General features: G+C 43.6%; 3 protein-coding genes across 4 annotated transcripts in view; 1 reads left to right on the top strand and 2 right to left on the bottom strand.

Moving 5' to 3' along the window:
• STAB2 (stabilin 2) overlaps positions 1-6,045 on the bottom strand; it is a 162,721-nt gene extending 156,676 nt beyond the window's left edge. The window contains exons 1-3 of one of the 2 annotated variants that reach the window (XM_060025489.1): positions 5,879-6,045; positions 1,821-2,050; positions 1,064-1,277 (exon numbers count right to left, since the gene is read on the bottom strand). In XM_060025489.1, coding sequence (XP_059881472.1) covers positions 1,064-1,141 — 78 coding nt within the window. In that variant the 5' untranslated portion in view covers positions 1,142-1,277; positions 1,821-2,050; positions 5,879-6,045. Of the gene's footprint in view, positions 1-1,063; positions 1,480-1,820; positions 2,051-5,878 lie in introns of those variants that run through there. The other variant, XM_060025488.1, reaches the window with a different exon arrangement.
• Positions 4,303-5,132, bottom strand: LOC132434001 (voltage-dependent anion-selective channel protein 3-like). The gene is given in 4 exon segments (XM_060025493.1): positions 4,303-4,882; positions 4,923-4,959; positions 4,962-5,075; positions 5,111-5,132. Coding segments are annotated over 4 exon segments (753 nt in total).
• A 150-nt stretch (positions 6,046-6,195) lies between the features above and the next one.
• Positions 6,196-25,429, top strand: part of LOC132434000 (uncharacterized protein C12orf42-like) — a 365,625-nt gene continuing 346,391 nt past the window's right edge. The window contains 2 exon segments of the mRNA XM_069541209.1: positions 6,196-6,848; positions 7,723-7,776. Of these exon segments, the coding sequence (XP_069397310.1) occupies positions 6,713-6,848; positions 7,723-7,776 (190 nt within the window). The 5' untranslated portion in view covers positions 6,196-6,712.

The raw sequence follows: 25,429 nt of genomic DNA, 5'->3' as shown, positions 1-25,429 counted from the left end.
GTGTCTGGCACAAAACAGATTCACAGATACAGGGAACAGAATTGTGGTTGCCAAGGGGGTGGGGGGATAGGGGAGGGATGGACTGGGAGCCTGGGGTTGGCAGATGCAAACTATTCTATGGAGAATGGATAAATCACAAGGTCCTACTGTACGGCACAGAGACCTATGCTCAGTATCTTGTGATAAACCATAATGGAAAGGAATATGAAAGAAGAGTGTATACGTATGTAAAACTAATTGCCTGGCACAGATGCAGAATCATGGTTATGTTTTATTATTAATAGAGCAGAAATCCTATCTCGTGAAATACATTTTAAATAAATCACTCAGATTGCCTCTCGCATACCTCCGCTTTATTTACTTTTAGTTTTGTCTGTGCAGCATGCAGGATCTTAGTTCCCCACCCAGGGATTGAACCCATGCCCCCTGCTGTGGAAGCATGGAGTCCTAACCACTGGACTGTCAGGAGAGTCCCTCACATACCCTCCTTTAGCCTGGACTTGCTGCAGAACTGGTATTGAACCTGCTATAGGATGACAGCTCACGTGAGCCTGCTGGGCAGGCAGGAGTGCTGGCGTCATTCACAAGGACTAGCCATTCGACTGCCCTGGGTACTTCTGCTCAACTCGTGGTAGGTAGATGGATGGATTCCCGGCACATTTGGTGACACTGTGTTTCTCCATCAGTTATCACCCAACCTGGAAGTCCCCAGAGCTCCTCTCTACTCAGCTCTCTACAGCCATTGTTATTGTCTACATTCAGAGTGATGCAATGGGCGGTATTCATTAAAGCAAACCAACAAAAAGGATAGCAAAATCCACAATAGATAGAGGGATGTTAGCACTTAAATCAGAGATCCCAACAATGGCATTTTAACGCAGGAATAGAACAGGGTTAGCACCCCTTCGGACAGATCCCCATTAGAATCCTATTCTCCACAAGCTTTCTATTTTGTGAAGTCCAGATAGTACCATTTACCTAGGACAACGTAGGAAAGCAAAAAAGTTTATGTACACAATGGTGAACGTAAACACATTTTAAAAAAACGCAAGTTTCATCTTACCTGCTCTGCAGTCTCAGGCAGGGAACAGAGATTTTGTGCCACCAATCCAAGAAAAAGAAGTATTAAAATTTGTAGCATGGTGAGGAAATATTTGCTTCTTCTCCACGTCAGGCACCTGTCAGGACTATTTAGCTACATTAACTTAGTCTGACGAACGCCCAGTGAATTCTTTCTCATTTCAGTGTTTGCTTTTAAATCTCTTCCTCTCCTTTTCCTGGATTGAAACAGATGATCTGTGAGAACTGCCTCCAGACAGGAAAAATGGCCAATCTAGGGGTCGTGGTGAAATCGGCCACTCTCAACTGTATACACGTCTGGCTCAATGACAGGATATCCTCAAGGTGCTGAGGCAGAGACATGGTCCGGAATTTTGGGTGCCTTATGAAACTCCCAAGAAAAAGCTCCTGCCTCCTACTGCCCTGCCCATCCGCCTCTGGTCCTGCCTACTTCTGGCCCCAGGCCCTGCCAACATTCACGCAGCCATACCATGGAAAACTGCAGGCCTCTCCCCCTGAATGCAAAGGTCTGAGCTTGCCATCAGGCAGTTTAAGCAGGGATGCCCATAAATGGGCACAGTTCCAGGCACGGAGGGGATGTTGCAGAAGGCCGGGTCCTTGACTTGGACGAGGATGGTGGCAAACTCTACCACAAAGAAATGTCTCTTTGCAGATGCCATTGGTTGGGTTTTTGACCCATCCTCTCCCCTATTCCAGGTCACTTCAGTAACAAATAACTGAGTCTACAGATCTCATCTTACCCTTCGAGGCCCGGATCTAATGGCATCTCTTCCAAGAAGGCTTCCTGTCCTGCTCCTCCAATATCATCTTGGAGACCTTCCCAGCATTTTGCGCATCATTCTACGAAAGCCCAGTCATATCCATCATAATTCTCTGGTTGATATGTCTGTCTCCTGTGCCCAGTTGTGAATTCCTTGCAGAGAGGGGCTAGCCTTCATCTTCTGTGTCCCCAGCAGCTTAGAGCAGAGACCTACATTTGAAAGTAAGAAAAATAACAATAGCCAACATTTGTTGAAAACTTACTATGTGCTTCTCACTATGTTAGACTTCTCCGTGGATTAACCTGTTTAATCCTCATAATTCTTGGTGAAATAGGATTGTTCTCCCCATTTTATAGATGTGGCAACTGAGGCAGAGAGGTTAGGCAACAACTTTTCCAAGGTCACACAGCTAGTAGGTGAGGATCCAGTTTTCAAACTGGGTGACTCTAGATCCAGTACTGTTAACCACTACCCTCTACTGCTTAAAACAATAGCTAATGAATAAATAGCAGGTGGTGCTCCGGTCTCATTGACATGATAGAAAACTGTCAGGCCGAGTAACACAAAGGATAATGTCTGTGCTAATCAACAAGGCAGGCTTATGAGGGTACATCTCATGACACTGAGTCGATTGGGAGACTGGCAGTTAGAGACTAGCTTTGGTTAAATAATCCTTACTCTGCAAAATCTTTCTCTCTGGATTTTTGAAATAACATTACATTATATTGATCAATAATCCAAGAAAATTCTGGTACAGATAAGCCCTTCAGAGGCTAACCCAGAGGTCTGAATGAGAAGACGCCAGATGAGGAAGTCCTTACAATCCCTTGGTTCGGTGGATTTCAACCTCATTTAGAATTTTGGAGAAGCTTATTATTTTTTTTTTTCCAGTGTCTACCCTACTCCAGAACAATCAGATCAGTACGTCTGGGGGTGGGGCACAGAAATCGTAGTTTTCAAAGCTTCCTAGGTGATTCCACTTGCACGGATGACTGCTGCTTAAGGAAAACATTTTATTGTGTGAAGTCAATGAGATTGAGGTTAATCTGTTATAGCAGCTGTGTTACCTTAACTAATACGTGAAGGAGAGAAATTGGAAGCTTTTTTCTGATTGTTTTCTCTCTGAAGAACATGGATAAGTGTCTGGGTCTTGGAATGGGTTAGATTCCTGGAGGGGGGAGAATGAACCATACTTGCATTTCCTAAATAGTTGTGGAAGATGCTGCAGGGGGTGCTGGGGAAGAATTCTATCAGATAATTTGGAAAACCCTGCCTCTGCCGTCCCTTTCTTAGGGATTGACCATGCTGATTAGCTCATTAAAGGTTCTGAGACATCCCTCAGTAAAACATAAGGTAACAAAACCAAACAAAAACAGTTCAACTTTGCTTAAGGCAGTATTTTCCAGAACTTTTAGACCAAGAGATGTTTTCTCTTTGCAAACTAACCTTAGCACCTCCAGATCTATGTTCTATTGCTCTTGCCTAGGGAAATACTATCCTAGATTTTAGCAGGTTGAATGTTCCATTTTTAAATTACGAGGATGTAGAAGTTTGCTTGCCAGGGGCCGTGGGGATTCCGCAGTTCAGGACCTGTTCATAGACTTTATCTACTAGTTGCATTAGAAACATTTCTAAATACATGGATTTGTTTAGGAATTGAATAGTTGTATTTCTGTGAGGCTCATTCGATTGCTATGAACAGAGGTTCTTCAAGTTATTTCAAATCCCTACCACCGCCTCCCTGCAATGAACAAGTGCTTAAAATGGTGCCTAGCACATAGTGGGTGCTCAACCATTCTTAATATTATTAGAATATGCTAATGTCACAGACAACAGCCACACAAATCTACACCCTTAGCCCAGTGTAGCTGTGAGGTAGCTCTGGATTTCCTCCGTCCCGCGTTGACGCAGTTCTGCTGATCTGTGTGTCCCTCACGGGGTGGCATGTCATTTTCTCTACTGTGGTCCATATTCCTTTTTGCTGATTGTTATAGTTTGTCTCTTAACCATTCAAAGTTGTTTTCAGACAAGGAATTTTTTTTTTTTCCAAATGTGTTTGGTTTATTTTACTCTGATGCAAAACCAAAGATTCCACTATCGCACAGAGACCAATATATTACAAGGTCATGAAAAAGTGGTGCAGGACGTGTGGACAACTGGAGGGTCAGGTCATCTCCTTTGTAACATGACACTACACCGTTGCCGAGCAACACACTGAAAATAACACTGCGGGACTGAACTGAAACGTGGCACGAACATGACAACTTCCGGGCATGCCTTCAAGCACCTCCCTTAGGATGGACTCGACATCTGGGCTTCAGTGTGGGGAGGATTACAGTTCTTTGGAAGAATAAAAAGTTCACACTTTTGAAATTTCACAGAAGAATTTTAAGGCCAAAACATAGTGGGTTCATTTCTTTCCACCTCCAGGGACAAAGCTGATGCTTTATTCAAAACCACATTAAGCTTCTAGTTCAAATCCCAGCCCGACCTTGTGTCCTCCTGCACTGAAGTTCTTTCCATGGATGAGAGCTGACAGGGTCAGTATCACTCCTGGTTGAAGGGCCTGAGTACAACCCAGTCCAATCAGGCTGGCATTATTTACTTTAGCAGATAGAGAAGTTCTACAATCCAGCTTGTACTTAGCAGCGATGCCAAAACGTGTGTTGTTCCTGCCTGCCGTCCACGCGAGGTTTATTGATGTTTCAGTCTTCTTGTTCACCTTCTGGTAGATCCACCCTCCAAATTCAATGCCATCGTTCATGTGAGTATGCAGCTGGTAGTCTGCGGCCCTGTAACCCAGGGTGAAATTATTCTGTGACAGTTTTGATTTGGCTGTGTCTAAACTCATCTGATAGCCAGCAAGCCAACCTTCAAAGGCCAACACAGCCCAGCCATAGATGGTTTGTCCAGAAAAATCTATATCAACATTATTGCCAAGACTGAGACAATCCTGTTTATAGGAGGCCTTTAATTTCCCACTCTTCTTTCCTGTGTTCAGGACAAATATGGTATCGAGAGTCAGTTTCAACCCTTGAGTTGAACTTATGCCTTGAGTTGAGTGAATTTGAGTTGAGTTTCAATTTATCCTCCAAAGAGATTTCTGTCCCAAAAGTACTGTGTTCTACTTTGGGGTGAAGGTCAGCCCATAGTTACAAATCTTGTATTTGGTTTCTAGGTTGCCTAATGCTTTCCCTGTAACAGTGTAAGCATGACCAGACGTAGAAAATTCCACTCCACTACATAGATCTATTTTGACCACGCTAAACCCATATCCTTTGCTGAAGACATCCTTGGCAGACTTTCCTAGGTCACAGTAAGACGGCGTGTTACACGTATCTCTGACGGGATGGCCCGTCCACTCCGCCAGGGCACCGCTGAAGCCAGACGAGGATTTTAAATCAACAATACTACACAGGTAGTTTGTTCTCTCCAGTATCCCCTATTACGCTGCACGTAAGACCTGGGAATGGCTTTCCCCTGCCCAGGGCTGTCCTCCTGCTCTCTCATTGCTTCCTCCTTATGTCCCCCTCGACTAGTACTCACCTCCTTTGCCCCCGCGATCTGTCCTCAGCGGTGACAACATGAGAGGTGAGAGCTTCCTCTTGGGTGAGAGGATTAATTTCCTGATTGGAATGTGGAGACTTTTCCCATATTGGAAAAGGCAAAAGAGGGGCTGGGACACTTCCTGGGTAATACTGTTGTGCATCCCCTATGGCTATAGCATTCTGAGTTGTCAGTGGTCCTTTCTCTACATCATGCCAGCTACCGAGACTTTAGTCCTTGGTCACTTGGACTAATAAAGCATTTCACGTGTGCCCTGACCAGCATTCCAAGGAGGGAGAATCACCATCCTCGCCATCACCAACATTAGCGTCCTCATCATCACCATCACAAACACACACATACCTTTCACACATGCCAGACACTCTAAACTTTTATCTCAATCTTCACCGCAAGCCTAGGACAGAGGTATTAGTATCATATACTATCCCCATTTTGCAATATGAGACAGAGGCAGACAGAGGTTTACTCACTTGTCCAAGGTCACAAGGCTAGTAAGTGGTGGAGCGGGGACTTGAACCCAGGCAGTGTGAAGCCACTGGTTGATGCTGAAGCATCATCTCCAGGAACTGCTTTGGATCTTGAATCGTGAACAAGATATTTCTGGACGTGAGACGGCCAACGGGTCAAAGCTTATGCTTCTGAAGTAGAACAAACCTAACTGTTTACTGGGGAATCAATTGTATCTTTTGCTTTGCAGGGGAATAAAAAAGGCCAGAAATTGATATCTAAGGTGAGTTTTCTGGTCAAGATTTATTTTTCATTCTCCCTGCAATTTTTGCTAGACTAAAGAAGAAAGAGAGCTCGGAACAGCAGCTACCTGTTGGTCTCTCTTGAGCAGCTGTCTAGAAAATTGAAAAAGTTGCTTCATGTAGGTTCAACAAATCCAAGAACTCGTAGAATTTTTCCAAATGAAGATGGTGCCTTGGGAAGTAAAAACTTAGAAAAGGGAAAACAATACTACATCCCTGAAAACTTTCAGCATGAGAAATCGTTACCGAACCAGGTTCGTCTTGCTCGCTGCACAGCAAGCCAAAAAACGCTAACGCTGAGGTTTGCAGCGAAGAGAGGGCTTACTCGCAAGGCAACCAAACGAAGAAACTGGAGAACAAACTTCAAATCCACCTCCGCGAAGGCAAGCGGCTCCGGGACATCTACGGAACAACTAATAAAGAAGCAGGACTGTCTGAGGCGTGGGGGGCGTGGGGAAAGTGATTGGAAAAGGGGTGGTAATTGACATTCTGCGCAGGTGTAACTAGGCTACAGGCCTCCGCAAGTTCGAAAGGTCACTGGGCGGACACTCGCGCATGCCCAGTTGGAGGGTCGGTGGTCTTAACAGGTCTTTACCAGCTCAGCTCGAACTAGACGCAGCTGACTTCAAGCTCCTGAAGACGACTCAGGCAAACATCTTATCGTTTACGCTACATGCAGCTTGGAGGACTTGTGAGTATTTTGCAGCAACAATTAAAACGACCTTGATTAGTGAAGGCAGATAACAGGTGAAATGGATTTAACTAATGATTACCCACGGTTTCAAAATCAGAGAGAACTAGCTGGAAATGTGGTGCTTGATAAAATTTAAATTCAGGCCAAGGTGGAACAAACAGAACTAACAAAACAGACTTTCAGAATCTCAATTCATAATTTCAAGTAGCATTAAAGGTAGTCTCCCAGGAGAAGAGATGTATTTTTCTATCCTAGCTTGTGGATTTTATGCTGAGTAGGCATTTTCAGTGGAATCCAGTTTTATTATAGGAATAGCTTGCTGTTGATTCTCCTCGATATTCTTTTTGTGTACTAATTGGGTAGAATTCTTGGCACCTGAAACATCTTGGCCAGAACACAATATAGTTTCTTCTCTCCTTCATATCTTATGTCAACATTGAAACAATTCGATAGCTGTTTATATTCCAGATATAGAAATTACTAAAAAGAAACCCACATTCTTCTGTTTTTTTTTTTTAAAGCTCTTTCTTGTACCCATCTGCTGAGCAATGTTGAATTCTTTTTTTTTCTTTGCCCTTCTCCTTTCTCTGCTTTGGGTAAGAATAGCTTCCACTTTTCTAAATCAAAGGACTTAACAAGCTAAACTGAGAGTAGCCTGTAGTTTAATATCATGGTTTGAAATAACCTCTTTAAAAAGTCTTCAAGTAAAAGTCTAAGTAATATTTTATTTGGCTTGATTTATATAGGTAGTTGTCCTGAATACTCCCTAATACCTTTGATTGTATAGACATATGTCGTGTTAGTAGGATGATTTTTTTTTTCTTTAGTTGCCATCACACTGTAAATTTCACTCATTCTTTCATTCATTCAGCAGACATTTATGGAATGCCAAACACTATACTGGGCTCTGAGGACACAGAAGTGGGTAAGTAACACTGCCTCGTGCATTATAACTTCCACCATACTTTTGCACATATTATCTTAAATTTTATTACAACCTTGGGAAATAGACTGGGTAAAAGGTGATATCTTGATTTGGTAGATATGAAAATGGAGGCCTAAAGGAATTGAGTGATTTATTCAGTGTCAGTAAGTTAGCATGAGCTAGTAACAGATGCCCGGTAATCTTACTCTAATCGTGTGCTTTGCCTGTTATGATAGACCACCATTCTGATAGCTGATGCCTAAGCTGATGAATGGATTATCTGTGGTTCATCTAATTCAGTCATTAAAATGCTAAACTGAATTTAGTCCTACTTGTTGTCACATGAGACAAGGTCATGGCCACCAGAAGTCCTGAAGAGCAAATATAAAGGCATACGGTTGTGATTCATACAACTACAGGCATACTTGGGCCAGAACTGAAGTGTCACCGATTCCAGATGGTCCATTCCGTGATCTACTGGTCTTGTTGTCCATGGCATAGCATGACATGGGCAAATTGGATGGATTGAGGCTTCCTATTCTATGTAAAAGAACTTAGCCATGCTCCAGGACCAGTTACCACACCACTCTACAGAGCACGTGGTGGAGCACACACCTGCCACGCATGCCTCTCCCTTCATGACTTGTCTAGTCCGGGAAAAATCTTCCCCTAAAGAGCCACTTGATTAACTCCTTCATTTCCTTCAAGCCTTTGTTCAAATCCACCTTCTCCATGAGACCTATGCAGACTACTGTACCGAAAGCTCCCACCCCGCTACTCCTGCTTCTTCTTATCCTTATCTTTTTCTTTTTTTAAATTTTTTTTGCGGTACGCGGGCCTCTCACTGTTGTGGCCTCTCCCGTTACAGAGCACAGGCTCCGGACGCGCAGGCTCAGCGGCCATGGCTCACGGGCCCAGCCGCTCCGCGGCATGTGGGATCTTCCCGGACCGGGGCATGAACCCGCGTCCCCTGCATCAGCAGGCGGACTCTCAACCACTGCGCCACCAGGGAAGCCCCTTATCCTTATCTTTTTCTATCTCCCTGGCATGTATCACTTTCTAAGTCACCATACAGTCCACAAGTTTATTATATTTATTGTTTGCTGCCTCTCTCCCTAATTAGAACACATGCTCATTTAGGGCAGGGATTTTTGTCTGTTTACTTAACTGATAGATCTCAAATATCTGGAAGAGTGCTTGATATACAGCAGGGGCTCAATACAGATGACTGACAGAATAACTCACAGAAGTGAAAATTTCTCAGCTATATAGATAAACAGGTTGGATAATTTAAGTAAAATACCACCATCACCCCCCCCCCAAATATTATTGAAACATACTCTTCTTTTTTCTTTAAATTCCCTGAGCCCAAGATCAGTTCTTTCTGTTCTTGATGCCACTCAGCTCTGACATAGCAATCTCCTCTAAATGACTCATTCTAAAATGTCCTTGTTTCTTGGTGAGTTTTTTCCACATCGTTTTCTTTTGGATTATTATTTTGATACCTGGGAAATCAAATTCTTGTAACTTGTGTTAAATATTTTTCTATTTCTTATGAAATGGTTTTAATCCACAAGTCCCAGACTCTTTCCATCTGTGATGAATATTGGTTCAGAAAAGAGAGTTGGTTCAATACATACAAGGGTCAGGCTCCAGTTGTGCCCCAAACCACTGATCCTGACCTCAAGCAAGCCCTTCAACCTCTATGATAAAATAAGGGGGTTGAGTGACATGATATCCACTCTGCTTCTCCACATTTAAAGGATATTATAAACCATTTCTTTTCACGTTTCTCACCCTAAGATGTCTCTCCCTCCAAATTTCGTTAAGCCTTGAACACCTTTGGTGGTTGGCTTGAAATCTGCGTGCATCCTAGAGGACTAGAGGTAAATTATTTTCTCCCCCAAGTCATCTGAATTGGCTTAAATCCCTCAAAATGACTTTCTCAAAGGAAACCAACATTCTAAGATTTTGAGGAGAGTGTAGTGGGGCTATACTTAAGCTAGGATTTATGGTCATGGCGGTGTTTTGCCTGAACTATTTCATCAGCCTGCAGAGGTAAATATCAGGCCGAACCATACGAAATATCACTCTTTTAAGTCAAAAATGGACTAAACCTCACATGGTGCACCCCACATGTACCTGTGTAGCACTGTTCATGATTTGGAAATACTTTAAACTTTGAATCTTCAAGGAGAGGCATCCTCTTAGTACACTGCCATTTCTCAGGGGCTGAATTTATAGGAAGGTTATTATTGCACGTATAAGATACCAGGGCTTGGGCTTCCCTGGTGGCGCGGTGGTTGAGAATCTGCCTGCCAATGCAGGGGACACGGGTTCGAGCCCTGGTCTGGGAAGATCCCACATGCCACGGAGCAACTAGGCCCGTGAGCCACAACTACTGAGCCTGTGCGTCTGGAGCCTGTGCTCTGCAACAAGAGAGGCCACGATAGTGAGAGGCCCGCGCACCGCGATGAAGAGTGGACCCCACTTGCCACGACTAGAGAAAGCCCTCGCACAGAAATGAAGACCCAACACAGCGCTAAATAAATAAAAAAAAAAAAAAAAAAAAGATACCAGGGCTCAAGAGACTATTGGTTTGGGTTGAAGTGCTATGTCTCCAGGTAGCAGTACATTGGGGTCATGGCATCGCTTCTCCTTTATGCTTCCCAACCGACGGAAAGTGCTGAATGCACAGATGGATAAATAAATGTCATGCCTTCACCTGGCCCTGAACACCCCTCCTGGTTCCTCTGCATCGTGCTTTGAGAGAGTAAATAAATGCGCCCGGTTGTTACTAGGAACTGACAGGGCAAAAGGGTTTCCTGCACACTCATCAGATCCTGGCCCTTGCAGGAGTCAGCTTTCCCAGGCAGGGGATGTGTCCAAACACGTGTCTCCCTGTCCCCTTGGCCCTTTCCTTTTCCTTTGTTAGGGCAAATCTTTCCAGGCAGCAAACTTTCTTTTTTTTGTGATTTTTGTTTTTCCTTTTTGTGAAGACCAGTCAGCAGGTCCTGCTTTAGGCAAAATTGTGAAGTAGGCAGTGTTTCTCTCTGGCTTCCCCCCTCTCCCTCCCTGTCAGCGGTCTCCCTCCCCTCAGTTCATTCCATCAACTAATGTTTACTGGGCATTCACCATCCTCAGGGCACCTTTCTAATTAGGATGTTATTTCAAGATAACATCCTAGGGACTTCCCTGGTGGTCCAGTGGTTAAGACTGCTTTCCAATAAAGGGGGTGTGGGTTCGATCCCTGGTTGGGGAGCTAAGATCCCACATGCCTCATGGCCAAAAAACCAAAACATAAAAAACAGAAGCAATATTGTAACAAATTCAATAAAGACTTAAAAAAAAAAGATAGCATCATAATTCTTAATTAGGATTCATTACTAATCAACTATTAGTAGCTGTTTTTATTTGGTATTTACATAATAATTTTTCATATTTACTTGATCATAGTGAACATTTATCCTCCCAATTACTCGAGTTATTTTTGTTTCTCTTCCTCTCCACCAAGAGTACCAGCAATTCCTATTGATTCTACCTTCAGTGGTTAGAATCCTAGCATGAATCTGACCACTTCTCTTCATCCCCACCACTCTCACCCTGGTTCAAGCTGCCATCATCTCTGGCTTACATTATCCCAGTAGCATTCTGCTTGCCCTCCCTCCTTCCACCTTTGTCCCCCCAATCCATTTTTCAAATAGCAGTCAGAATTACCTTTTAAACATATAAGTAAGCCCAAATGTTCCCAGCTTAAAACTCTTGAATGACTTGCCATCACACTTTTAATCAAGCACCAACTGGTCGCTGTGGCTTTGGGTCCTACCTGATCTAGGCTCCGGTCTTCTCTCTGGCCTTGTCCTGAAGCCCTCTCTAATGCACTCTGCTGCCCCCATCCTGCCTTTGTTCTGTGTCCCCCACACCTCAAGTTCGTTCCCATCTTCGGCATTTTCACCTGCTGTTCCCTCTGCCTGGAATGCTCTTCCCTCTGATTTTTGCACAGTTGACTTTTTCTTGTCATCAGTTCTCATTTAAATGTCACTTCACAGAGAAGCTGCCCCTGATCACCTAAGCAAGAGTGGTCATCTAGCCACTGCATCACACCACTCCACTTTAGTTCTCCGCATAGTACTTACCCCATGTGACAGTATCTTGTTTGTTACTGGCTTTCTTTCCCTCACTGGAATACAAGCTCCATGAAAGCCATTTTCTCTAGGCATTTCCCCAGTTCCTAGAACAGTGGCTGATGCACAGCAGACAAATAGTAAATTATTGTTGAATGAATTTATGTATATTAATATGCCTGGTTCTTAACATATATTACCTAATCCTCTCAAAATTCCTATGGAAAGGGTACTATTGTTTTCTTTCTTTTACAAATCAAAAAGACAGAGACAAGTAGAGATCTTTAAGGAAGGCCGGCTACATAACTTGTAGGGTCTAGTGCAAAATGAAAATGCAGGGCCCTTTGCTAAAAAATTATCAAGAATTTTAAGGCAGAGACAGCCAGGCTGGGTAGAGAATTTTTGGAGAGCTAGAAAAGACATATTGAGTAGGGCAGTCAGGGTAATCCTCACTGAAAAGGTGAAAGGTGAGAGAGAACTGAAAGTTGGTGAGGGAATTTGCTGAGTGAATAATCAAGAGAAATATTCCAGTTGGGGTACAGCAGGAGCAAAGGCCCTTAGGTGGACATGGTGGTGGGAGGTGGAAGGTAGAGGGCCTCTGTGAGGGTTCTGGGAAATATTGGAGGGTTCTGAGTAGAGGAAAGACATGATCTGGCTTCTGTTAGGAAACCATCATTCCAGCTGCTGTACTGAGAATGGACCTTGGAGGAGCAAGTGAGAAGGCTTCTCAACAGGCATTGCAATAAACCAAGCAAGAGATGATGGTGGCTTGAACCGTGGAGGAGCATGGAGGTGATGAGAAGGGGTCAGACTCTGATATATTTCACAAGGAGGACCAAGAAGATTTGTCAGTAGTTTGCATGGGGGGCAAGTAAGAAAGAGAGGAGTCAAAGATGATTCCAACGCTTTTGGCCTGAGTAATTCAAAGAATAAAGTTGCTATCCTCTGGGATAGGAGGGTGTGAGTAAAGCAGGATTTTGTAGGGGATATTGAGGAATTCAGTTTTATGATACGTTTGAGATGGCTGTTAGATACCCAAGCAGTAGTTGAAGAAATGAGTCTGGAGTTGCATAGACATTTGAGAGTCACCAGCCCTGTAAATTTTATTTAAGGCCTTGGGACAGGGTACATCACCAAAGGAGTGGGAGTAGGTAGAGAGTAGATCCCAGCTCCAGGGACACTGATATGAAGAGGTGCAAGAGAATGGGTCAGGCAAGAGGGAGTGCTCACTTGTGTCCAATAACGATGAGAGGTGGAGAGGACTGATGCTGTCTCTGGACTTAGCCACATGGAGGCTTTGAGTGAACTTGTCAAGAGCAATTTCAGTGAAGAGGTAGGGAAGAAGACTTGGATGGAATAGGTTTAACAAAGAGTGAGAGGAGAGAAATAGGATTTTTTTAAAATTGGGTTCTGCAGCAAATGGGGAGCAAAGGAATAAAGCAGTAACTGGTGAGGGTGGAAATGAGTCAAGGAAAGATTTTTGGAAGTTGTGAGAAATAACCGCATTTTTGTATGCTCGTGGGAATGTTCCAGCAGGGAAGGAAAATGGAATGATGATCATGATTAATTTCAATATTGAAAAACCATCCCTATCTGTATCATACTAAATTCACTACCTGGTGTTACTGTGATGCATAGATACTGAACTGGTGGTTACTTCTGGCCTCTAGGCTTCTGATGGAAGCTTTCAAATGTTAACCAACTATTCCTTGTGTTTGTATTCCAGATGAAAGGGAGATAAGTTTTAAAAAGGCTCTGTGAAAAGAGTCTAGTATACACACACACACACACACCCCCCACACACATTGTCTGTCCTAAGTAACAATGTGACACCCATAAACCAGTGGTTTATGCCCTAACTCCACCCATCTCTCACTTTAACATTCCCACCCCCACCCCCCACATTCCTCACTGGAGCCCCAGCCTAGGGTTGGTCCTCGAGATGTGTGGTCTTCAGTGGCTGGGGTGGCCTGTGCAGTTCTCCAGGACATCTTGCCCCTTTGCACTTTGCTGGAGCGAATACCTTTGTTGGGAATAGGGGGGGATGTGGAGCTGTCATAGACTCTTAGACAAGACCCCAAAACCATTTGAAATAGATCTTTCCCAACTTCTTACTCCAAGATGAGGAAATCACCAAACTGTCATACATTCTCCAGGGTTTAAATGTTAGCTCTCCCATTTATGAGCTGTGTAATCTTGGATAAGCCATGTAACTGTTAGGATTCTTGAGCTCCTCAAGAGCTCAAAACTTGAGTCCCTTCTGGTTTTGACTTACTGTTCTAGCTTCTCTGAGTCTTCCTGGAGATCTGCACCAGAACTTTTTTCTTCTTTCATTTTTCTTTTGCCTGCCTCTCTCTAGTTGAGGACCAGTGACCTAAGAAAAATACAATTCGAGGGTACATAAGTTAAAAAGGAATTCATTTTCTTTTCTTTTTCTTATTGTGGTAAATATACATAACATGTAATTTACCATGTTAGCCATTCTTAAGTGTACAGTTCAGTGGCGTTAAGTATATTCCCACTGTTGTGTAGACATAACCGTTATTCATCTCCAGAACTTTTTCATCATCCCAAAACAAAACTCCATACCCTTTAACTACTAACTCCCCATTTCCCGCCTCCCCTCAGCCCCTGGCAACCACCATTCTACTACCTGTCCCTGTGAATTTGACTACTATTCCAGGTGCCGAATGTAAGTGGAACCATGATATTTGTCCTTTCGCGTCTGGCTTATTTCACTTAGCAGAATGTCTTCAAGGTTCATCCATATTGAATCGTGTGTCAGAGTTTCCTTCCTTTTTAAAGCTGAATCGTATTCTGCTGTATATGTATCCACGTTTTGTTGACCCATTCATCCTTTGATGGGCACGTGGGTTGATTCCACCTGTGGGCTATTGTGAATAATGCTACTGTGGAAATGGTTGTACAAATACCCGTTTGAGTCTCTGCTTTCAATTCTTTTGGGTCTAGACCTTTCAACCCAAATAAAGAGGTAAACTGGGGCAAGCTCAAATGAGCAGAAATTGAGTTTTTTTCAGGAATAGCAGAGGAATTGCAGTTTGGGAAACGCATGCCGTATAAGCCACAGGTGAGTCACTGAGGGTTTGGGGTGGGTTGTATCAACATTTACGGGCAAGTAGTGCAAAGAGTGGGGAGTCCAGCCAGAGTCCAATCAGCGAGTTCACTGGCTTGAGGATGGGGAGAGATTCATGGCGGACGTTTATTGGTCAGGAGATAAGTCTCCGTCTTCTGTGAATCAGGCGTTTATGGAAAATCAGTCTCAGGTGGTAAGTTTCATTCTTCCCAGGGCGCATGCCTGAGGGCCTCCATTTCCTGTCCTCCGGGTCCATTTTAGATTGAAATCCTCTCACGTTCCCGAGAGTGGAGTTGCCGGTGTCAGTTCATAAACTTGGGAGCTTCCCGGGTAAAATCTGAAACCGGCCCCTGTGAGCTGAAGGCTAGGAGAGACCCAGGAAAGAGGCAGATGGTTCCAGATTGGTAAGTGCAGTTTTAACAAGCAAAGGGGCTTACTTACGAGGCTTGTCACGGGGGCTGCAAGATGAGCAGATCTCCGCGCCCGCCTGCCAGAATCATAAAAGTTTATATAGAGGCTTTAACAGGGTTCAGTCACTTATACTGTCCAGATGGTCTCGACAACCCCTTGCTATCTCAAGGCTGTGTCCTTGGGGCAGCTACTAGTTCAGGGAAGGCAAGCGGAATGCACATTCCAAGGACAGGGGAGGGGTGAAGAGCTTCCGATGCCAGGGTCAATCGGTGGTCAGTGTCCTCTCCGTGACCTCCTCCAGCAGCTGGCTCATCTGGTAGTTCTGTTTAATTTTTCGAGGAGCTACTGTATGTTTTCCACAGCGCCAGTAGCATTTTATATTCCCAGGAAGAGTGACCAAGTGTTTCAGTTTCTCCGTATCCTTACCAACACTTGTTATTTTAAATGTTTTCCTAGAAAACATCCTAATGGATGTGAAGTGGTATCTCACTGTGATTTTGATTTGCATTTCCTTAAAGATCCATGAAGTTGAACATCTCTTTATGTGCTTATGGAACATCGGTGTGTCTTCTTTAGAGAAATGTCTGTTTGAGTCCTTTACTTTGAAATTAGGTTGTTTGTTGTTGAGTTGTAGTTTTTTATATATTCTGGATATTAATCCCTTATCATGTATATAACTTATAAATATTTTCTCCCAGTTCCATGGGTTGGCTTTTCACTCTGTTGGTAGTGTCCCTTAATGTACAAATCGCTTTTAGTTTTGATGAAGTCCAATTTGTCTATTTTTTTCTTTTGTTGATTCTGCTTTTGTGTCATGTCCAACAAATCATTGCCAAATCAATGTCATGAAACTTTTCCCCTATGACATTTTTAGAAGCTTTTTATAATTTTAGCCCTTACATTCTCATAATCCGGTGTATGCTTGTGTCTTTGATGTAAAAAAAAGTTTCACTAAAGCTGTTTCTTAAAGAACAGGAATATTATATTTTCTTCAATAAATAATTGATTAAAACATTGCAGTTGGATATGGCCAACAATCAAGGGAGCAAAACAATGAAACCTCAAGAGGGTAAAAAGTGGGAGACAGTGAGGGAGGAAGACAGCAGGAGAAGAATGGGCGGAAGGAAAAACAGGGAGAAGAAACCTCAGGCAGTTGAAAAAGCAAAGATCTGATTTTTTAATCCTATTCTTAAAAAAATACACCTGCTGCCAGCATTTGTTATAATACAGTGTATATTTGTATAATGATTACCTAAATTTTGTATGCATTGAGGTTATTAAAAAATTATAATGAAAAAGATCACCGCATGCTTTGGGATGCAGATTAGGTAAAAAACAAGTTAGAAAAACATCTCATGTCCTTTAGTCATGGCTCGTTTTGTGGTCCTTTGTGGTCCTGCTCTAAAGGCATATGAGCCACCCCCTGGTAGTCCACAGACTATCCGAAACAGTCCAAAAAGGACAGTCAATGGGATTTTAGCAAAAAGAAACACAAAATTTATATTTTCTTCCGTGTCCTGTAGATTTAATAAAAATAATGGAAGGAGTTGTATCAGCAGACGCAGGGCAAGCAATCTCTTGAAGTAAGAGCCCGCAAAAACCCGGACAGGGTGGCAGGCAGAGGTGAACTGCACAGACCTCAAGCTCCTTTCCTTCTCGCTTCCCTTCCCGCACACGAGGAATTAGCAAGAGACCGACTGGGTCCTGTCGCAGGATGGGCTGCCTGATTCTAAGTGTGTCGTGTGCCCTTTTCTGTCGAGAGAGAGGTGCCGCTTGGAATCACTGAGGGCAATTTCCCTTCCAAATGCACCACACCTCGGAGCCATGGAGGATGGTCTCCTCAGAAAGGAGGCGTAATGCAACCAATTTGAAAAAATGAAGCCTTGAGGAGGATGCTAGAAGGAATCCTGATTCTGGGAGTCTGGGGTTGGCTGATGTTCTAGAAGGCGGCTCAGCATGTGGACTGAAAGAGCCGATCCCTAAAAGTGGTCACCCTAGGAGTGCCACAGGCCCGCTTGCTGCGCTTGGCACGGGGATCAGGGTGGACTTCCTTGGGGAGTCAGTTCAGGACAGCCTGCGCAGGTACCAGGACCCTCGCGAGCTATGGCAGCGAGGACCTACAGCATCTGGTTTTAACAGTGGCCCCGTGTGGCGAAAAGGGGCCATGACAGGTCCCGAGGCTCCAATTTTCTCCCAGCCTGGGCGTGGGAGCCACGTGAGCCCTGCTTTTGGACTGTACAGTTCCTTGGGGTTCGTGGTTTATGGGGAGATGGGGTGGGGAGGAATCTTCTAGAAAGAGATGCTAAATTTCATGTCAAGTAAGTTTCATGGGGCCTTGACAGGTGATTTGAGAAGATAAACAGTTGCCTCTGGTTCATGGAGCACCTCATGTCCCTTACTTTTTTTTTTTTTAAACATTTTATCATAAAATATAAATTTTCAGACATATGAGATTAAAGAGTATGATGAACCCTCACGTACCCTTAAACCGGTTCCAACAATTATTAACATTTGCTAATGTTGTTAATACCTATCTTCCTTATATTTATGTCCCTTACATTTTAATAGAGTGAAAGTGGCATTTTGGACTGTGTACTTGGGTCCCCTCCTGCCACCTTCCAAGGGAGGATTTTCAGTCCCAATAGATGGAAAATACAGTTTTGCGTCTTGGACAGTTTTGGCTTGTGGGTATCACTAGTTGCTAGTATATGACACCTGGAAGGTTCCAAAAGTCCATTTCATGCAGGGTGAGCTCGTGGATCTGTTTCGGGTAGTAAAAGAATTTTTCCCCCACAATCCATGCCCATTAAGATAGTAGGAGAGGCAGGGGTGGAGAGGAGAGGGCTGTGGAGGGAAAGAGAGGAGAGACTGGGGAAGCATCAAGTAGCTGAAAAGGTGATGGAGTCTTGGAAGTGTCGTCAGTGGGAGCAACAGAGGTCTGGCACAGCACTGCATAATAATGACAAGTATTTCTATGGTCTTACTCAGTGTTATGCTCTGTTCTCAGCATTTACCTGTGATCTCACGAATCGTCAACAATCCTATGCCACAGGTACTATTATTATTCCTCATCTATCAGTGAGGAAACTGAGGGACCAAGATGTCATGTGCCCAAGGGCAAGCTTGGGGTTCAAATCCAGGCAGTTTAGCTACGGATTCTGAACTCTTAACCTCTTTCTGTTGTCTCTTTGCCATCAATAGAACTGAGAGGAGAGGAGAGTGGAGTTTGATAGCCAACAGTAATGGTATAACTTAGATAATTTTAGTAGCCAGTGAAAGAAAACCCAAGTCAAACTGGCTTAAACCAAAAAGGAATGTATATCTACTGTACAGCACAGGGAACCCTGCTCAGTATTCTGTAATAACCTAAATGGGAAAAGAATTTGAAAAAGAACGGATGCATGGGGACTTCCCTGGCAGTCCAGTGGTTAAGACTCTGCTCTTCCAATGCAGGGGGCACGAGTTTGATCCCTGGTCAGGGAACTAAGATCCCACATGCCTTGTGGTACGGCCAAAAATTAAAAAAAAAGAAAAGAAAGGAAAAGAATAGTTGCATGTATATGTATAACTGAATCACTTCGCTGTACACCTGAAACTAACACGACATTGTTAATCAACTATGCTCCAATATAAAATTAAAAAAAAAGAGAATGTATTGGTTCTCAATAGTGAAAACTCCCGAGATAGACTTGGCTCAGGCATCGCTAGATTCAGGATTCGAATGATGACTTACCATCCTTGTCTCAGCTCTGCTTTTCCAGACTAGCCCTATTCCCAGATTGCTTAATGGTCCCAGGATTTCAGGCACCCTCCCCCCACTCCCACCCAATCAATGGGAAAAGAGAATATCTTTTCTCCAGAATTCTCTTAAACCTATCTTCACACATTATTGGCTCTGATTAAGTTAAATGCATCTGTGGCAGAGACCAACTCAGTGTTTACCAAATCAAGCATCTCTTTCTTCTGTGTAAACAGCTCGGCATTTCCCAACCTCCCTTGTTGTTCGATGTGGCCCTGTGACAGAATTCTAGCTGATAAATATGGGTAGAAGTGACATGATCCTGATACTTTCTTTCCTTTCTGGATGACTGGAATGGAGATGACCCCCAGGGCGACCTTGGAGCCATGTGTATAAGGTGGGCAGATCAACCAAACAGAAAGAGCCGGGTCCCTAAATCACTGCATGGAGGAAAGTCACCCATCAGTTATGTGAGCAAGGAATAAACCCTATTATACTGAAGACGTGGAGATTTTAGTGGTTTTCTTATAAAATAGCTTGCCAACATGGCTAGAGGGATGTGATACATGTAAATCAATTAGGAGCCATCCCTGGGACTAGGAAGGGGTCATCAGCTAAAGCACATGGCTGGGAATAGGGAAAGGATAGTTTCTTGGAGGAAATTCAGGTTACTGGTACTAGGAGGTGAGGGAGATACTGGGCCAAATTCTCAGGGCAAACTGTGGATCCAGGAATCCAGCTCCAGATCTCTTTGCCAAGGATGTCCTCAGGTGTCGATCTTATTATCCAGTAGCCTTCTGGGACAGCTGGTTCACAATTTCTTTGAGACCTGCTTCAGTTCTTCATCTGGTCTTGCTCAGGCCCCGTATGTGAGGCCCCTTAGCACAGGGCAATGTGCTAAGCTCTGTGGGTGGAAACAGAGATCAAAGATGAGCCTGGGCCTGCACAGAGCCCTTATTCCGAGGAGGGAAGACCTGGCATTCACATTTCAGCTAGGAATTTTTAAAAAACTTTTAATTGAAATATAGTTGATTTACAATGTGTTAATTTCTGCTGTACAGCAAAGTGATTCAGATATCTGTATATATATATATTTTTTTATGTTCTTTTCCATTATGGTTTATCATAGGATATTGAATATAGTTCTCTGTGCTATACAGTAGGACCTTGTTGTTTATCCATTCTCTATATAATAGTTTGCATCTGCTAACCCCAAATTCCCACTCCATAGTCTGTTCTCTATGTTAGTGAGTCTCTTTCTGTTTCATAGGTAGGTTCATTTGTGTCATATTTTAGATTCCCCGTGTAAGTGATACCATATGGTATTTGTCTTTCTCTTTCTGACTTACTTCACTTAGTATGATCATCTCTAGGTCCATCCGTGTTGCTGCAAATGGCATTATTTCATCCTTTCTTATGGCTGAGTAGTATTCCATTGTGTGTATGTATCGCATCTTCCTTATCCATTCATCTGTCGATGGACATTTCGGTTCTTTCCATGTCTTGGCTATTATGAGTAGTGCTGCTATGAACATAGGGGTGCATGTACCTTTTCGAATTAGAGTTTTGTCTAGGTATATGCCCAGGAGTGGGATTGCTGGGTCATATGGCAGCTTTATTTTTAGTTTTTTGAGGAACCTCCATACTGTTTTCCATAGTGGCTACACCAACTTACCTTCCCACCAACAATGTAGGAGATTCCCTTTTCTCCACATCCTCTCTAGCATTTGTTATTTGTAGTCTTTTTAATGATGGCCATTCTGACAAGTGTGAGGTGGTACCTCATGGTAGTTTTGATTTGCATTTCTCTAATAATTAGTGATATTGAGCATCGTTTCATGTGCCTGTTGGCCATCTGTATGTCTTCTCTGGAGAAATGTCTATTTAGTTCTTCTGCCCATTTTTCGATTGGGTTTTTTGGGTTTTTTTTTGTTGTTGAATTGCATGTGCTATTTGTATATTTTGGAAATTAAGCCCTTGTCAGTCACATCATTTGCAAATATTTTCTCCCATTCCGTAGGTTGTCTTTCTGTTTTGTTTATAGTTTCCTTTGCTGTGCAAAAGCTTGTAAGTTTGATTAGGCCCCTCAGCTAGGGATTTTGATACAAGTTTTAGCAGACAATTGTGTCCAAATAATTTCGTCGAACCCAAGCCTTAGCCAAATCTAAACGGAAGGTTTTATCTTGTTTTTGTTTTCAGAATGCCTGTGCTCACTGATCTCTCTGATGTGGAGGTCTGCTTTACTTATTGCTCTCTGTAGAGTTTTGCAGGATTCGGAATAGGCCACATCCTTTTCCTTTGCTGCAACTAGAGACAAAATGCACATTTTAGAGTCTGCCCCCTTTCCTCTCTCTATTCCCTATATTATCTCAATGTAAAGTTCAGGGTATTTTCCGCTATTCCCAGCTTCCTCTCTCCTTCTGCTTGAATGGAGGATGGGACCCTTGGAACCCACTGGCAGGGACCCAGTACTGTTGTGTCTGATTTACAGGTGATATATATGCCCTATTCATTCCCAACAATGGCTCAAACAATTCCCTGGGACAAGAATAGAGCTGACACATCAGTAGGAAGTGGTTGTGACTTCATGAAGTCCTTGATAGGTCAGGACCAGCAGTAAATCAGCTGCTTCCTGCCTTTTTATTTATTCAGTTCATTCATTTTTTCCAACAAATATTTACTGATGACCTACTATGTACCAAAGGCTGTTCTAGGCCCGTTGCTTTCTTCTAGCCCAGGGGTCAGCAAATTTTTCTCTGTAAAAGGCCAGAGAGTAAATATTTTAGGTTTGTTGGTCATAAGATCTCTTTTGCAACTACTCACCTCTGCCATTGTACTGCAAAAGCAGCCATAGGCAATGTGTAAACAAGTGGGGTTGTATTTCAATAAAACTTTACTTACCAAAGTAGGCAGTGGCCGAGATTTGCCTTGTGGTCCTAGTTTTTTTGACCCCTACGCTGACCTAATTCTAACCATAGTTCATCTCCATCCCTTATAAGATTTCACCTTCCTTTTTCTCCCAGAATTGGAGAGCAAAGAAGCCCATTAGTTAATCAATTGGTCAAGTTAACTAAATTCCAGTTCCAGAGGTTCTGGAGTTTGTTTCTTTTTCAATAATGATAACAACAACGTGATCAAAAAGAATAAAGGTAATAGCCGACAATTATGTAGCACTTATCATTGCCTGTAATCATTCTGTAATCACTTTCCAAATGGTAACTCGTTTTCTCTGATTTGGTAGAGAAGGGATTAAGACCTGGTAAAGAGGTTTATTTAATAGTGATACACACACACACACACACACACACACACTTAATTTTGGCTATTTTCCAGTATCACATATATTTTGGTAAGATAAACTACATATATAATATATATATATACACACACACTTATTTTATTTAAATTATATAGATATTTGTTGAGATCTTACAAAATACCAGATGTCAAGCTAAGTGTTGTCCATGCATGACCTCGCTCAGTCTCCCAGCAGCCCTTTGAGGAAGGTGGAATTTTGATATCCATTCCTAGCCAAGGAAATTGGAGGTCCAAGTGGTTTAACAACTTGTGCCATTCAGCAAGTGTGGAGTGGGACTTGTTTGTGTCTCCAAAGCTTATGCTTTTCACCACTTTGCTATAACGACTTGTCGGACTAGGGGAGAATTAATAAATTAATAAATTCCAGACAGTCATGTAGATTTTATTACGATCGTATTTTATTTTTAAGTGAAAAACATTTTCCTTTTATGGTGCAAGCTTGTGAGATGACAGCATACAAGATGGTTTGTGTCTCTGTGGCCTTGGCATTACGATGACTGTCATTTACAAACACAGTGCCCAAGAGGCCTCATTAAACCAACAGGACAGTGGGATGTATGAAATCCTAAGTGCAGCTGCTCTGTGGAGGAATGTTGCCTGTGGGATGGAGCCAGGCCTTTATCAGGCCGAGGGGGTGGCTCTGGGCAGAGGCTCTGGGCTGCTTCACCCTGGAACGTGGCCCTGCGTCGACAGCTGACAGCCACCCCGCTTGCCTGGGGAGGTGTGGTCTTACCCATAGATTAGATCTTGAAAGCTGCCTCTTTGGGTGTCTTTTTGTTGTGTGGTTCAAAAGAGTTGCTCAGCTGGCGCAATTGCTGTCAGCAAAACGAAGCTGTATTTGAACAGGAGCTGGACAGGCCTGTCCTGGGGAGCGTGCTGAACCAAGTGGGCTAGATTTGAGTTGGATGCTGAGTGTGCATTTGAGAGCTCACCTTCTCCTGGATTTTGCAAGTTAGGGTTGCACTAGGTCATGTGCATGTTTGGAGGAGATCCCTGTACTCTATGGGAGCAAATTGCTTTGGGGATGCATTGCCTCTTTCTGGTAGAGCACACAGTTAGTGTTTATGTGGGATGAGAAGGATTTCTCTCTCAACTCAATTTGAAGTGCTACAATGTCAGCCCCAAATGCAAATGCTATGGCAAAGGTAATTGGAGAGATAGTAGAAGCTACAATGGCTAGGTTTTAGGAAATCTGAACTTTAGACTCAGTTCTGTTCCAAAGAACTATGTAAACTTCAATTGGTCTTTTCAGCTGTTTGGGTCCCAGTACCTTTATCTGTTAAACGATGGGGTTGACATGGATGACATCTTATAGGAATAAGAAATCATGAAAAATGCAAGAGGGTCTGCTTTCTTGTCTTGATTTGTTAAGCAAATTGTTCATAAACTCGAAACCCAGGGATTGAACCTCATGGGACGAACTTATTTTTTATGGGGAGCTGTACAGAAGCATGTGTTGTGAGGTAGAGGTTTGGAGGAGAAGCCATCGTCTGGCCCCTGCTCTTTGCCTCTCCTTACATCTGTGCCTTTTGCCATAGAACTCTGTAGTACCCTCCCTGCTTGACCTGAGCTCAGGCTTTGGCCAGTGAGATGTTAGCAGATGTGACGTAAGCAGAGGCCTGTAACTGCCTTGAGCAGCGGGACTTGATCTCCTGATCGTCTGGCATCGCCATGAGAACATGCCAGGGGTAGCCTGCTGGAGGGTGAGAGACAAGAGGAGCCGAGCTGAGTCACCCCCAGTAGCCTCAGTCGAAGCCAGTCTAGATCAGCTGAGAGTCAGCCAACTCTCAGACATGGGATTGAGCTGAGCTAAGATAGCAGAACCCCCAGGCCAAACCTCAGCTGAGCTCCAAAGTGTGAAAAGTAAATGCCTGTTGTTGTATGACAATGAGGTTTTGTGGTTATTTGTTATGCAGTGAAAGCTTACTGGTATATGGACCCGGGGAATTTCATTTCTGTCCCAGCCCTTAAATGCCAGGTGTATTTTTAGTGCAACTGGGATCTTCAAGGCAATTCTAGATCTTTTCTTGGATAGACTCTAACTGGCTGTAGCATACAATGGAAACTGACAAGGGGACCAGAGAATATCTGGGATAAGTCTAGGATATATACTCTGGAGGCTGGAGCAGAACCAGGTTGACTATGAGGCAGGGTTCCCATCGATGTACCATCGGTGATTCAGTGCTTTGTTGGACAAGGTACCTGTGAAGGTTTACTTGCTCAAGGGACCTGAAGAGAATGTAGATACACGTTGGGAATGCACACAAGCTACTTGAGAAACCAGTGACTGACTGTCGGCTCTCATTCTGACTGTCAGGCAAAATAACCTGTTGATCAAGCAAGTCCAAACACATTGCTTATTGCAGTAGGGGGACCACTACATTACCAGTCTTAGGAACATCACAGAAGGGGAAGTGATGTTTCAAAGGCAGGAAATTGATAGTGTTTTAGGGGTCTGGTTAATGTGGGTCTTTCGGCAGGGGCCTGACAGTGAGGGGACACACTTTGAAGTACGGTGGGGGACTGCTGTGCGTGGTGAGGTGTGGTTTGGAAGTGAGCCTTGCAGAGTAAGCAGCGGTTTGATGACCTCAGCTGAGAGTTCTGAGAAAGGGCCCATTCACCCCGATGTGGGCTAGCTGAATAGTCTAGTTTGGATGCGTGGATTTTCAGAAAGTTCCCGGAACAGAGTTATTTGGAGCTTCATCTTCCTGGACAAGAACTGTCTGAAACAGCGCAGTTGTGTTGGAGCCCCGTGTGGAGGGGTTGTCACCCTGGCGGAGACCGTCAGCTGTGTGGTGGGGGACGGTGTCTGTTCTCTAGATCAGTGAACGCTGTGTTCTCATCGCGTGAGCTGGGAAGTCACATGGCTTCTCTGAATGTCCCCTTTCACGGGTCCAACGAGGATAATGACCATTCCTCTGGCAAGGCGTTGTGGAGAAGACTGAAGGGGAGAAAGCACAGGATGAG

Source organism: Delphinus delphis, chromosome 11 (assembly GCF_949987515.2).
Source record: "Delphinus delphis chromosome 11, mDelDel1.2, whole genome shotgun sequence".
Lineage (NCBI taxonomy): Eukaryota > Metazoa > Chordata > Mammalia > Artiodactyla > Delphinidae > Delphinus > Delphinus delphis.
This window is presented reverse-complemented; position numbering and strand designations above follow the sequence as displayed.